Genomic DNA, 16,161 nt, shown 5'->3' on the forward strand with positions numbered 1-16,161 from the left:
AGGAATAGTGGTCATTTAAAGAACGGTAAGAAGTGTTAATTCCACTGCAACAAGAAATGGAGGAGTCCAAGAAGTTTATACACTCTATATCTAGCAAAAATACTGATACTGGCAAAAATCAATAACATTTTTCACAGTGAGGTTGTGGAATGCCCTGCCGGATGATGTTGTGATTTTGTTAAAGGAAAGGCAATTTACACTTGAGGGTTCCAAAAGTTAAGCACACCCAAGTGATTGTATTTACATACCTGATACCCCGGGACGGTGCTCCTATCAGCAGAAAACTGCACCGACCTTTAATGCCTTTAAGAGGGGCTTGGATGATTTCTTGGACAAGCATAATATCCAAGGCTATTGTGATACAAAAATCTACAATTATTATAGATATTGGTATGTACAATGATCTGTGTGTATTGACCCCTACCTCTCCCCCCACCAAAAAGCGATTACATCAGTTGCTCAGCTAAATCAGAAAACCAGAGCAAAAGATATGGACCAATTGTAGGGTTATAGTTTTATTGCACAGTCCTGTGATTTGTCAATTCACGAGCCATTGTCCAAATACCATCTAGTTTCATTTAAAAAACTTTTTTTTCCTATTAGGTTGATTTGTTCTTTTGTTTCTTCCACAGCTGACCTGAACAATGTACGATTCTCAGCATACAGAACTGCCATGAAGCTAAGGAGATTGCAGAAGGCCTTGTGCTGTAAGTGTCGTGTGATCACTAATTTTTAGGGCTGGGTCATCACATTTTTGACCAAGTAATTATCTGGAACAAATGTAGATGGTGGAAGTAAATAATGAAACTGAATGGAACGGAGAATGAGCTGTGGTCTATCCCACGGCATGATCTGCTGATGGCCCAACATAACACAGACTCAGCAGGTGAAATTCTTAGGAAATGTCAGCAGTGATCTGATTTGAAGACAGTATGGTCTTATAGGAAACAAATTCAATTCTGATACTATCATTTTGTGTTTTTATGTTAATAAAATGGGTTATTCATGACAATATGGCCATTAGTCCTGGGTAGGGCTGCAGGGCATTACATAAACTCCTGGAGGCACCTGAACATATCCAAAGGCAGGCAGTCTATATGAGTCAGCTTTGGCCTGCAAATGCCAAGTTCCACTAGTAATCCCTGTCCCCCATGGAAACCTACTGATGTATTCAAGTTAAGAAGGCCTCAATGTGTGTCTCAGTGCAGAAAGTATTGGCACAGCTGCTGATACCATAAGCACTTTCTCTTCCATGAAATTGCTTTTGCAATAGCGACCTACCGTGGCAATGTGTACAGGCCCTGGAAACAAACACTGATTAGTGGCCAAATGCCATTTCACCTGAATAATAGTGCAGTGTCATGCTGGTAAACTTCTGCTTTGTCAGCCTCTTTTTATACAACAAATTCCTTTCTAGTATTTGTCTATTAAAAGATGGCTGTAGTTGGTAAATAAATGACCCAGGGCAATTCAGCTGCTGGTTATTGATCTTTGGATTCCTGATTATACTTTTAGCTCTGTAACTGCAGTTGTTGGTAACATGAACTTTGTTTCATTACACCTCAACACATATCTTGCTGTCCCACAAGAGATTTTATTGTACTGGATAATAAATCGACCATACCTGGCCTAATTTCTAACTACTGCATTGTCCCATTTGTGATTACTGGAAACATTAATTTTAACAGATGTTAAGTCTTCCCGCATATTATTATTTAGACTTGCAGTAGCTATGTTTATACTTGCCAACATGTAAGCTAAAGACAAGTCTGTAATTTCCATAATTATGATTCACATTTTTAATAATACCGCCTAATTTTCTAGGCCAGATACTCAAAAGGGCCTTGTGTCTTATGTACTTGGACTTGTTCAGTCTTGCCTTTGTCCTGTAGGTTGCTGCCATTAAATCTGTAGATAGAGAAGCAAAAGGAAGGACCGCACTAGCTCACCGCTCTCCCCTCCGATCAGGTGCACAGTCAGACAGTGACCCCACTGTGTATACGACAAGACATTCAACGGCAGACGGCACTTCTGAAAGAAGAGGGTTTATTGAAAATCCTGCTGGAAAAAACCTAACGCGTTTCGGGAGTTATCCCTTAGTCATAGACCTATGACTAAGGGATAACTCCCGAAACGCGTTAGGTTTTTTCCAGCAGGATTTTCAGTAAACCCTCTTCTTTCAGAAGTGCCGTCTGCCATTGAATGTCTTGTTGCTGCCATTAAATACCTAATTCTGTGGAGCACAAGTGATTTTCTTAGGTCCTACAATATACTGCCTATGAATACTAGGGCATGGGATGAACATACATTTTCTGATTACAGCCTTTGCTTACTCTATACATATGTTCTCAACACAAGCCTATATTCAAATCTAAAACAACCTGATTGAATGGAAGTATTCTAATACTTTTTTGAGATTTGTTTTGCAGCTCTATAGAGACAAAAGGGGGAAGGGGCAAATATTTGTGTGGCAAATCATAAAATACTATCTTCATACAACAATGCTTTTCCAACACTCTCATTGGCCTTAAGGATGGTGCTTATAATTAATCCTAGCATGAAGTTAAACCATTGAAGCACAAAACTAAATTGTACTGCTGCAGTGAGTGTGTCTGCGTGGGTCTAAAATACAGCGAATCATCATATTTGTTGAGGATCTTGAAGGTATTAATCATATAAGGCCAGATGGGAGTGCAGGACACACAGCTGACTACTGAAAATATCATGGATTAAGAGATTATAAACATAACATCTCAATCGCCACTGCTTGCAGCTGCATCATTTTGCATGGAGTATTATGGCTGAAAATACCGTGGAGCAGAAATAAAAACGCACAGGGTGAACCATTGTAACCATCTTTACGTAACAGGTGGGGTGTTTTTTCAGATAACAGAGTTAAAGTAGTGTTTCTTGAAAGTTTTCCCATATTAAATCCATGAATCAGATTTGTGACCCATAGTTTAAAGGGCAAGTCAAAGCCAAAGTAAAAATTTGGCTAATAAAAGAAAAGATTATTCTAAGCAACTTTCAATATACTTTTATTAAACAAATTTAAGTGTTTTTAAAGTTGTAAAAATTTCTATTGAAAGCTGCATTTGCTGGTTGTTACTTAAAGGGGAACTCCAGCTTCCAAACGGAAATTTTATAAAGAGTCCCACTTAACACAGAAAGCCCTAATATACTCATCACAGTTACCTGTTTCTTCAAAAAGTATGAATAAATGCCATTTTCTATGCTGAAATCTGCCTGTTTAACGGTTCTTCTCTTTCTGCATCATTTGAAATCCTGGCAGGGAAGGAGGGACTAAACAATGAAGTTACAAATTGGAACAACTCCACAGCTTACAAACAGCATGCAGGAACTACATAACCCAAAATGTTCTGTTCCTTATTGAAATCATGTGTGCAGGGAATTGTGGGGTTTGGAGAATGCAGTCTAAGGATAGCTTTTGATACAATGTAACAGTAGCCAGACAGCTCAACAAAGTAGTCAGGCAGATCAGCAGGGGGCTAGGCTATGGGAACTAGTCCAAACTATTAAAAATCATGAAAAGTCTGCATTTTTTTAATTGATGTATATTGCAAAGTTGCTTGACATTTACTTTTCAAAAAGCTTAAGTTATGTTTTTGTGGAGTTCCCCTTTAAAAAAACAATGTTGCAAAAGTCCAAGTTCCCCAGCAAAGACAGACCTGTTTAATCATCTGAATTGTCTTAGATTGTTTCAAAAGTCTGAGCCATGAAAACAGAGAATAGGAAGGAACTGACAAACTGCTTTCAGTAGCAATACATAGACAACTAACCATAACAATTGTGTAATGAATGTTGTCACGGACAAGGTACTTCCAACCGCACGTGACTTTAGGTGTGGCTATCAGGGGTCTCTCACCCACCTTGCACACAGGTTAGACTAACACAAAAGCACCCCAAACACCAACCAACACCCACAAAACTCATTCGCTGCCAGTTCTCTCTAACAGGTAATAACTCACAATACACCAATGCAACTCTCTCACTATAGTCAGTTAGTTCCTACTGATTCAACAAGTACTTCAGCATGCAGAGGGTTAAGGCTCACAGCTACACTCTTTCAGGCTAGGTTCGTTTAGAGCATCAAAGACAATCTTATTAAATTCTCTTTAATATTATAAAAGGTATAACAGTGCAATATACAAAAAGAGACATACATTCAATAATACAATTACAAACAGTTGTAAAATAAAAGGGAAAACATGGAAAACCTATACTTAACTCCAAAGATATAGAATTCCTGGTCCTGGAGGCAAGGGGAAACAACGGGATAACTTCCAATCGCAATTGGTCCTCCAAAGTAAATCCAAAGTTTTGTCAGAAGAGCTGACTATTTATTAGCGATTTCAGGGCGTCAGGTAACTGCACACTCCCCCTCCCTCAGGAATGCAAGGGGGCGTGGCCTAGCAGGACACAGATTGAATTTTTATGACCTCCTGTGAGTAGGAACTGGACCAAGAATATAATGACCATAACTCCTTATTGGAACATAGGAAATAGATTATATTATATTCATTGGTTATTAATTCTCTCAGGGATTCCATAGATACTAAACATCAATACTGTGTGACCTGCACCTGCCCAGATATTCACATCTGATATACAGAGTACCACAACTAGTCATGTTTGGACTCGTTTGAAATCTGAAATTGCCTTGAACCCATCACCAGTTTTTTATACTGTTGGTACAACAGGTTTGGGTTCTGTAAGGATAAATATATTTGAGTATACCTTATATGTGACCTTCACTTCATCTTTGAAGGTCTTGCTGGGAACTTTAAGTTCTCACTCCTTGGGCTCCGCCCTCCCCATGGAATGGCTCTTATCAGCCAGGGCATGGAGGAGGGCATTACAGCTCTGACCCCTCTGACCATAGTGAAAAGAGGCCTGTTATGTCTCTGATTTAGATGTTGGCAGAAATAGAAAAGGAGTAATGTTTCCTTTTATTAGACAAAAAGAAAATTTTGGGTTGACATCACCTTTAAGAATCCATGTCCAAGAGTACAGAGACAGAAAAAGCCCCTAGGCCCCTAGCTGCTCATTCTGCTCTAAAACACCCTCTCCCTAGAACATCAGAACTTTGTTTCAGTAAGGGGAAATTTTGCCAGACCTCTGGGGTTTGTCTGCTATGTAACTGGGGTGGGTAATATACTGATCCCCTTTAAATGTTTGTTTGCTTATGTTTTATTTGTATTTTATAATTCTTTATGGAATATAAGCTCACTTAGTAGATGGTGTAAAAAGTAAACCCAACTTTAGTTGTGATTATCTTTTTTTTTTTTCCTTTAGAAATGTGCATTTTCCCTTTCACATACCATGCAAACAAAAAATAATCACCCCGTAGTGGTTATGTGACTGTTGTCTGCGGGTACTCATTCCACAAGATTCTAACATTGGATACTTTATCTATTACACTTGGCATTTTATGTTGTGAGTGATGGCAATTGATATGTATTGCCTCAGTGCGTTTTACCATTCTGTATGGCAATAAAGCCCATAATAATTTTTCTGTATAAGAAAGAGTTATCCCACGTTGCAATGTAATGTAAATTTGAAGTCATTCATTTGTTAGAGTGGCCAAGACCAATATTTATAAGGCATGGGAAGGACCGCAGGCAGTTTATATTTTTTAAAGCGCTGATTTACACTATGCTTGGAATATTAAACAGCTTCTTCCGTGGTGCCGGTTGTTATAGCACTTTTAAAGCAGGGGGAATTATGGATTTTCGACTCCAGGTGCACATTTAACTATTTTTCTCCATTAAATATCCATCATTAAGGTCTTGCATACCACTCTGACAATTCCTTTTATTCGTTTTTTGAAAACATATGTATTTTGTAAATGATGTGCCCTTTTTGTACCTGTGTTCAGGTTGCACAAATGTGTATATTTTATCTACGTTAGTAATATAAAGATGTTAATTTGGGAAGTTGCTATAATACATTCTACCTGTCATGTATACAAAGATCATTAGGAATTACGTAAATCTGTGGGTTAATTTGGATTCATTAAAAGAAAAACTGATGGATAGATTTATCAGATAGATACAGATTCATCAGTGGAAAAGTTGAAGATGAATAAAAGTGATTAAAATTGATTCACTGGTGATAGGCGATAGAAAGGAATAGAATAGACATAGTGATTAATTGAAATAGATTTATCATATTGATGCACGTTTGTCTCAGATAGATGCAGATTGATTCATCTGAATATGTAGATATATCAGATTTGATAGGCCCCATAGATCGGTTAAGAGAAAATGACTAATATTTAAATCTCTGGAGCTTTTCCAGTTATTGCCTGTGCTAGGGTAAGGCTACACTATTGCGTTGTCATTTTCTCTACGTTATTTAATGCTTCACTCTGGAGGTAGTGAATGTTGACGCCGGAATTGTCGCCAGCGTCAAAAAAACTTTGATGCCAGCGAATTTTCTCACCAAATTCGTGAATTTATTCGCCAGCAGCGAAACATGGAAATTTGCCACAAATACGCGCCTGGCAAATAAATTCGCGCCTCACTAGAAGCAACCTTAACAATTTGAAAATAAATTAGATATTAGCTGTGCAGTAATACTAACTACCCTGGGGCAACTACACGGTAGAGGTATAGGATCCGTCATGCGGAAATCCAGAAAGCTCTGAATTACGAAAAGGCTCTCTCCCATAGACTTCATTTTATCCAAATAATCCCAATTTTTAAAACTGATTTTTTTTTCTCTGTAATAAAAAAACAGTATCTTGTATTTGATTCCAACTAAAATATAATTATTCCTTATTGGAAGCAAAACCATCTTATTGGGTTTATTTAATGTTTACGTGATTTTCTAGTAGACTTAAATTATGAAGATCCAAATTACGGAAAGATCCGTTATCTGGAAAACCCCAGGTCCCGAGCATTCTGGATAACAGGTCCCATACCTGCACTAAATTCCATTTGCGTAAATACTTGTTTTATCATAAGTTATTGTTACAAGTACTGTATGGCTTCATCTTCTTCGCTGTATTCTTCAGAATTTGTGCGGTTGTATATTTGTCTTTTTAGTAGAGCCTACTGTAAAAGCTTAGCTTAGGCAAACCTAGATACCTGGGTTCAACAGTAGGGTAAATGCAAACCCAGCTAGACTGTTTATGTACAGAGCCAACTCCATGTGTATAAAATGCAAGATTAATAACTAGTCTCCTTGTTATTAAACATCATTAGAAAGCTAAACCTCAGTAATCTGGCTACAAAAATGCCATGTATTATTGAGTCACATAATGCCAGGAGAATTATATGTTTCCAAATAATGATTTGCCCTCCCTTAAATCAGCCAGAGGGATATATATCCTGCCCTTCTGACAGTGGAGGTTGGATTAAATCAGCACAGGGCACATATGCCTCTAGCTTCTAATTCTAGAATAAAAGCTTTCTGAACAAGGATGCCTGGAAACTTGTGTAACCCTGTCAAGATGACATTGTAAATATTACACACGCGCTTAGGAACTAAGCCTGCTCACTGCATTTTGTGTTTACGCTGCTAGAAATCATTTCAAGGACGTTGCAATCCATCTTTAATTATAGGATTCATTCAACTTCAATACTTTAATTTGAAAAAGCAACATGGGTATTGATGATCAGTCTGATCCATTTGGCCCACCTGGGTTTGTAATTGAAGTGTGTATTTGTTATTTCATTGAGCCCAAATTAAAAATGCTGTCATTCTCTCTTGGAGCAACTTGTCTATTTGCCTGAGTGAGGTAGGTCCACTGTTGTGTAATGTCGTGCCCCAATGACTTGAATGGTATCTTGACTTTCAGGACAGATGGCGTGGAATAAAGTGCTTTTCTAACAGCTTGTAGGACATCGCTATCTATTAGCGTGAAAAGTTTGTCAGCAGTCATGCAGATAATTGAACTGCCACCCTAAGTATAAGGGGTCCACTTAATTACCATTGATCTTTATACCCAATGGATTTAAGCATTTAGCCAAAAGCCTCATCTTAATGGTGTTCCGAAGCCAATGCAGCAATTCCAATCTGTTTGGCGTCAGAATGAAGTGCTTTTGTGCGACCCATGGGGAATGTTGCTGATAAACATCCCTTGTCTTGATTTGCTGATGTTGGACAAGGTTCGCATCTCAGCATGGTTAAAGCTTTATTTGTCAGCAAATTAAGAGACAATGCCTTGCAGTCTTCGAAATTAGCCTTCTCTTCAGTTTATAATAAGCTGCAAACTTTTAATTCATAGACGCTAAGGGAAATAACATTTTTCAGTATCCAATTAGAGAGGAGTGAGATCAAACGAACATCACTTTGCTGTTCTGAATGGGGGCTGATGGATTAAATCAGTAATTTCACAATTTTTAATGTCTGCTTTTATTTTTCACTGGGTGTAATACACTTATTAAACTAAGCACCTTTCCATAGAAGCCAGCTCTGCCTTTGTAATTAATACAATAAAAACATCTTGTTTTCATCATATATCCTGCAAATGGGACCTTATCAGTACAATAGTCAGTGTGTGCATTGTTCTAGAACTGCTTCACAGCTGACATTATTCTAAATCATAGGGTAAATGTGAAATTTCTTTCATCTGTAGTATGGTTATCTGATGCTTAATGTTCTGCTATAGCTATATCTTGTTTGTAACTATCCAGATCATGGGTATAGCAAGAGCCACAGAAGACACAACATGGTTGTTGTTGGGAGGTCCTGACTGATGCTTCGTTTCATTATACATGTGCATGTCCTCTTTCCTAAATATGGGTCCTAAAAAGATTTTGCTGTGGAACAGAAAGCCTTCACCCAGCACAGTTACAGGCAAGAGAGATTTGATTGGCTGGGAGAAGTAATGGGCAGTTACACTTATAAATCAGCCCCTAATTGGGTGATTGGTGACTCTTAATACGATAAAGGAAAACTTTACCCCATAATGAATATTTAAGCAACAGTTTATATCATATTAATTGACATATTAAAGAATCTTATAAAACTGGAATATATATTTAAGTAAATATTGCCCTTTTACATTTGTTGCCTTGAGCCACCATTTCATTATGGTCTGTGTGCTGCCTCAGAGATCACCTGACCAGAAATACTCACAAGGCTAGCAAAATGGAGATACACGTAACTGGGCAGGTAATGGGGCAGCTGTTTGTATATGGTTGGAGAGCTAGGCCTTTCCTTCCAGCTGAGCTCACCACAGCCTGTTGCAGGGGTCTTCTCTATTATCCTGGGCAGCTTTCTTACTCTGGTTCTTTCTGGAGTCTGCAGCAGGGGCTCCTTCTCTAGCCCCTGCTGGCCAGCCTTGTGGATTTAACTCCAAATTTCGGGTCTCCCAGGGTCCTTCTCTATTTCCAGATATCATCTGGGACTTCCAGCCAATCAAATTTTTCTTGCCTCTGTGTTGGATGATGTCACAGGTAGAACAGGAGGAAGGGTTCTCTGCCCGCCTACACTTATATTGTCAATTTCCAAAGAATTACTTGGCGTAATATGGTTGGGTCAAATCATGATTACATATGTGCCATATGTAATCCATATGTGCTCTCTACATAAGTTAGGTGGAAAAAGACACGTCCATCAAGTTCAACCTTTTAAGTCTGTATATAACCTGCCGAACTGCTAATTGATAAAGAGGAAGGCAAAAAAAAAAAACATTTGAAGCCTCTCCAATCAGAGTAGTCCCTGGATCAAGAGTTCCCATACTTTAATAATGAGAGGTCTTCCATGGAAAATATTACTTAAATATTCATTTATGAGAAAAGGTATATTGTTATATTTAACAAACCACTGTTTCTTATGTAACCTTAAAGGAATTGTTCAGTGTAAAAATAAAAACTGGGTAAATAGGCTGTGCAAAATAGAAAATGTTTCTAATATAGTTAGTTAGGCAAAAATTTAATGTATAAAGCCTGGAGTGAATGGATGTTTAACATAATAGTCAGAACATTACTTTCTGCTTTTAGCTCTCTTGGTTTACACTGACTGGTAACCCTGGTTACCAGGCAGTAACCAATCAGTGACTTGAGGGGGGGCCACATGGGTCATAGCTGTTGCTTTTGAATCTGAGCTGAATGCTGAGGATCAATTACAAACTCACTGAACAGTTACATATGTCCCATACAGCCCCCCTTAAGGGCAAGGCCAGACGTAGCGTTTTTACATTGAGTTTTTAAAAAAGAACAGCCAGGCATAAACTGCACTACCACTGAAACTAATGGAAAACACACTATGGCAATTCACACAGGGCGCTTGCAAGCTGAAATCCGCCACAGGACGCCAGTATTGGCGTTTTTTTAGCAGAAATGCCAATAAGTGAAGAAACTACCAAATCAATAGACTCTATGGGATTTGCACGTTTGAAACCACACTTTACATAAATACGCAGTGTATTTTAAATATGGCGTCCAAATTCAGTGAGAACAATGAGAACTTCATGTTGCTAAAAGAATCCTACATGCTGAAAAACGCATGTTGACGGTCGCATGTGATTTCAGTGGCATATTTACGGCTGGCTGTTCTTTTTTAAAAACGCAACGTAAAAACGCTGCAAAAACGCCACGTCTGGCCTTGCCCTAAAGTCGTTGACTAGCTCAGAGTTATAGAGCTGAGGAAGTAGTGTTCTGGCTTTTATGTTACACATCCAGTCACTCCAGTCTTTGTTATTTCATTCAGATTTTGTATAATCAGTGTGACCTACGTTTTTAAATATGAATTAAGCCAGTATGTCAAGCTGTTTTTAATATTTTAACAATTGAATACAAGTTCATTAAAACACATGTTCAGTCACCCATAGTAATATTGACCTGTACCATTATATTAGTAGCAGCTCTTAGTTTTATTAAATAGCAGACTTGAAAAGTTGCGGTTGTTCTGCGCTACCAACCATTTTATTCCTGCTGACAGAGGTTCAGCAATAGGCCCAGCAACTGCTTCTCATATAGGTTCTCATTCTGTTGTTGCCAAGTGATAACACTTAGGAATCCTGTTTAGAAAGAAAATAAACATTAGTGAAAGTGCTCTCCACACAGCTGTGTAATGTATGTTAGACGAATGCAAAGTGAAACATAAGCTAGAAGTTTTCTCTATTCCCATCCCTGAAATAATCCATTAACAGCTCATGTATTCATCTATTCCCCAGAGAAATGACACTGAGAAAGTTTAAGTTCAGCATTGCAAGGCTGAGCATGCCCACTTGAAGGTTTGCACAATATTTAAAAGAGTATATGTTTAACAACTTAAAAGCACAGGATGCATAGCTTAGTGGTATGTATCAACTCTTTTGAAGGCAGGTATTCATTTAGTTAATTGCCTGCTTTTATGTTCTGGTTAATTACATTTTTATCCGCTCTGTTTGTAAAATATTACAAGAGGAACTACGAGGTAGAGCATTCATTATATGAAAAGTATTCATGCTAACTTGTGGACAGTCCACTGACTGCCAGCAGGCCTGCTGTTCACTGAAAAGCTTATTTGGGCCATTATTTGCTGCACACCGTAAGCTAGCATGAGTCTCTTCTATGAAATCATTTATAATTTTGAAGCTGAAATCCCGGAGAAAATCTTTGAATCGGTGTAGCAGTTGCTGCCTTTTCCTACTGGCACGATGGAAGGTGTGATGTTTGGACTTATTTTGTCCAAACTCCATTTGAGGGCCAAAATTTGACCAGGGCCCTCCTTAGTCCTTACAGACATATATCTGTAATTAGCCAATCAGCAACAGCCCTTAGAATACCTAGGACATCTGTTTACCCACAATATTGTTCTAATTGACCTTCAAGATGGGATTCACTATCATCAAAGATAGAAATTATAATCCTTCCCAAATATATCCATAATTGGCCTTCAAGTTGGACATCCCATACAAGGCCCTGAGCCTCCCTGTAGGTGCCAGTCCAACAGTTTGGAAACCTATGTGGGGCTGTTGAATATAAAGTGTCCTGTGCTTTTGAAAAGCAGTATGCAAAGTCTTTACAGTACATTTCTATAACCCTGATTTAGTTACTGTATCTTTAAATAGCAATTAACCCTTGGCAGTCCAAGGTATCCACAGGCAGGAAATAGAAACTGCCTCACCCTGATGCTGATAGCTGCTGGAATTCTACTGAACAAATAGAAAAATATTTTAAAAAACACCCAAAATAAATTATACCAATCACAAATAGTCTTAGAACGCGAATGTCTACCTCATACTAAAAGTTAATTTAAAAGTGAACCACCCTTTTAAAGATAAAACCAATTGTGATCTATATTTATGTGAGTAAGCAGAATGTTTATTTATAATTGAATACTGAATGAGGTGTCTTCTGTATTGCATCACTACATGTGAAAATGTGGAGCAATGTGTTCATGCTGTGACACTTTGCTGAAACTATCTATGTGGATTATATATCTTAAAACTGATTATTTTCTTTTCTTTCTTGCAGTGGATTTGCTAGGGCTGTCTGCAGCTTGTGAAGCCTTGGACCAGCACAACCTTAAGCAGAATGACCAGCTGATGGACATCCTGCAGATTATTAATTGCTTGACCACAATTTACGATCGACTGGAGCAAGAGCACAATAATCTGGTGAACGTTCCTCTCTGCGTGGACATGTGCCTCAACTGGCTGCTGAATGTTTATGACACGTGGGTGCTATTGTACTGATTACAGCGTGCTAGGAGGTTTTATGGCTAGGCCTAAGATAATTGAATGTCACCTTTAGAACACGCTGAATGGATTGCAGCTCTAAGCAGCAGGTCATAGTTCAGTTTTCATAAAGATAAAAGGCTTTTAGAGGCCTTCAAAGGAGAATCACAGAATGTTAATATGAACCTCCAGTGCTGTGTCTTGTTACAGGCTTTAATATTAATGACGCTATATATGGTTTTGGTTAACCTGTTGTATGCTAAATATAAAAAAGCATTTTGAAATCCAAAGTCTGTGATAGACATTTTGATATACACTATTGTTATATCTGAAATGTTTTCAACCATATTGCATAAACTGAGGTGATGAGTATTACCCTTATTAACACATCTATGATGGCTAACTTATTCTGCTACACTGTACAGTAGATGGGTTGTATACATTGACCATACATATTACATTTACAAATCCAACTGATACAAGAGATAAAGTGGGTCCTTCTTACAATCTAAAAGGAGACGGAGTGCATAAGACACAAAGTGTGGGATAAATGCTGAAATGTGCTATTTTAAATCCAGTCATTTCCACAGCGGTGACCTCCATTTGTGTCTCAGTTCATTTTAGTGTTTCTTTTGTGAACGATGCTACTGCATGAAGCACATCATATTGCATACAACATTGGCATCTGTGGGGATAGGCACATGTCTTATTGAATATATATATATATATATATATGTGTGTTAGATTTTGACAGTTGTGAATTGTTGGTAATTAAATATCATAATTAAAGAATTAATACCTCTGACATATGAAAAAGAAAAGTTGTTGCCAAGAAAAACATTAGGTGCTGTATTAATAGATAAAAAGATTGTAAAAAAAAATGTAATTCACTTTATTTTGTATTTAATTTGTGCAAAACCTGCCACTCATACGAGGAAATGCTCTACTTTCTATGTATTAGGAGGGATATTTGAAATCTGCTCAGCCGTCAGACAGCTCTGCAGTCACTGCAGCTTTGAAAACTTTGTTTTTCGGAAAGGTTTGCAGTGTCTATTATTCAATGCACAAATAATGGGCACTTATGACTTTTGGCGTAAGCCACCGTTTTTCTTCACTTGCTTTTTGTTGTGGAGCAGAGAGACCTGCAGCTGGCCCAAACATACATCACTGCCTACATGTTTCCCGCACCTTGCCCATTTGCTAAATTGTAAGTCATTCTAACATGAATAAGGCAAGTTAAATTGCAGCACATACAATCCTCCGACACTTTACAGCGAAAATATTTGTCATTACTTCCTGTAAAATAATTGGCAAAGTGGTGCTAAATGGAATTGTTTATTAAAACAGAGACAACATATATACAGGTATAGGACCTGTTATCCAGAATGCTTGGGACCTGGGGATTTCTGTATAGTGGATCTTTCCGTAATTTGAATCTTCATACCTAAATTTTACTAGAAAATCATTTAAACATTGAATAAACCCAATAGGCTGGTTTTGCTTCCAAAAAAATGAATTATACCTTAGTTTGGATCAAGTACAAGATACTTTTTTATTACTACAGAGAAAAGGGGAATCATTTTTAAAAATGTTCATCATTTGGATAAAATGGAGTCTATGGGAGACAGCCAATCCTTAATTCGGAGCTGTCTGGATAACAGGCTTCCGGACAACGGATCACACTTGGTAATGTAATATTCTTGCAGAGCCCATCTCTTAAATTACATGGCTCCACTTAAGCCTGTGCAATTTACATGGATGTGCAAAATGTACCAAATGAATTGCATTGAGCAGAATCACAGTACTTTCATTACAGTCAGGTTTGGATGCATCTGAACCCCAAAAGTCATAAGATATTTAAAGCTCTGAAAAAGTGAAAGTGCTGTATTTTTCTTTACAGATGATGCAATGTAATGTTTTTTTCTCTCAATCTTTTTCCTTCACAGGGGTCGAACGGGACGTATACGTGTCTTATCTTTTAAAACTGGTGTAATTTCCCTGTGTAAAGCACATTTGGAAGATAAGTACAGATGTATGTATTTCCATATTTTGCTCTATTGCTTCTATAGTTATCTGTGTTGCATTGCACAGCATTATGGCATAATTATCCCGTTTACTACTGCATTAGTACTTGGAAACCGTAGTATTAGCAAATTTATTCTGTGTATTTAATTTAGACATAGACAGTGTTGTTGAAATGTAAACTTGATGACAAGGGCAGATTCAAGGTACAGACTTTCTAATATTGCAACCCTACCCTCCCCATTTCCCAAGAAAATGGACATACCACCAAGATGGAATTTATATGACCACAGGTTATGATAAACCTATAACAAAATTGTAATAAATAGGTGACCATAGTTTTACAGCAAATCAAAATTGTTAAGGTACAATTTGATGTACCTGAGCCAGTGCAGTTTTAAGCAAACAGGAGCACTAGCATGGGGTCTTAGATAAGGGATATGGGGGATGCCTACCATTTAGTAAACCACAGTACCTTATACCTTTACTTCTCCTCTAAGACATGGGGCTCGGAATTGTGGAAAGACCCCTTTCTTCAGGTCTTCCAGATAATGAATCCCATACCTATATTATAGTGCCACCAATGACTGAATATGCTTCATTTGTACTCCAGCATATGGAAAGATCAAACTGCCCAGCTTGACCATAGGGAACTGCTCTCTCGCCCCACACATCAAGGTAATTGTAGCTGGGCTGAGTGTAGCTTTGGGGTACTTCTCAGCTAAGCGAATGCCACAGTGCTGCATTGTTAGTAATATTGACACATCCCTTATCACCCCTACCAAAGCTATAAAAAAAATGTGGCTACTCCCTGGAAGAATTAAGCATATTGTCAGGGCCCGGAGGCTCTGATTGGGAATTAAGGAGCATGAATGCAGCAGCAGGCTCCAACAAAGATCACAGTATCAAAGGTTCTTAGTCAAAATAACAGGCCAAGTTCAAGATCAGGAAATCAGAGTCAGAATCAGTAATAAAACGCACTCAGGAACACACTAAGTTGAACCTATAATCGGGCAAGGTTACTAGCTACTGACATCTATTTAAAGGGACATTTTTGCGACAAAAACGGATGCACTGACATCACGCGTCAAGTGCTGACGTTGCGCGTTTTGACGCAACTCTGGTTTTATGCAAAAACTAAGTAATCATAAGTGAGGTTGCTGACAGTAAGTAAATATATTTTTTTTTCTTCATATTCAATTTAATAACATCCCTTTTATGAACGTCTGTGTGTGTGCCAAACAAGCAACGTTAATTGAATTAATTTAAATTAATTTTAAATTCAGCTGTCAGCTTTCTGTTTGTATGAAGGCAGTTTTTCCTCTCACTTCTCCTATATATTAGCAGTCTGTTTACCTTGCTGCAGCTCTGTTTCTCATTCCAAATTCTTAGCGGCAATACTGTCTGTAAATAAATTGTGCAGAAGCAGAAAAAAAATATTTTTGTGCTTGCGCTGAAGGGTACACAAGGCACCATAGTTACCTGGAGCTAGTGGAGATAGC

General features: G+C 38.0%; 1 protein-coding gene across 3 annotated transcripts in view; it reads left to right on the forward strand.

The window, feature by feature from the left end:
• dmd.1.S (dystrophin, gene 1 S homeolog) overlaps positions 1 to 16,161 on the forward strand; it is a 935,293-nt gene that overhangs the window by 846,983 nt on the left and 72,149 nt on the right. For all 3 annotated transcript variants that reach the window (XM_041584187.1, XM_041584188.1, XM_018249734.2), the window contains 3 exons: positions 633 to 707; positions 12,435 to 12,636; positions 14,584 to 14,669. In XM_041584187.1, coding sequence (XP_041440121.1) covers positions 633 to 707; positions 12,435 to 12,636; positions 14,584 to 14,669 — 363 coding nt within the window. The remainder of the gene's footprint in view (positions 1 to 632; positions 708 to 12,434; positions 12,637 to 14,583; positions 14,670 to 16,161) is intronic.

This window comes from Xenopus laevis, chromosome 2S, assembly GCF_017654675.1.
Source record: "Xenopus laevis strain J_2021 chromosome 2S, Xenopus_laevis_v10.1, whole genome shotgun sequence".
NCBI classification, from domain to species: domain Eukaryota; kingdom Metazoa; phylum Chordata; class Amphibia; order Anura; family Pipidae; genus Xenopus; species Xenopus laevis.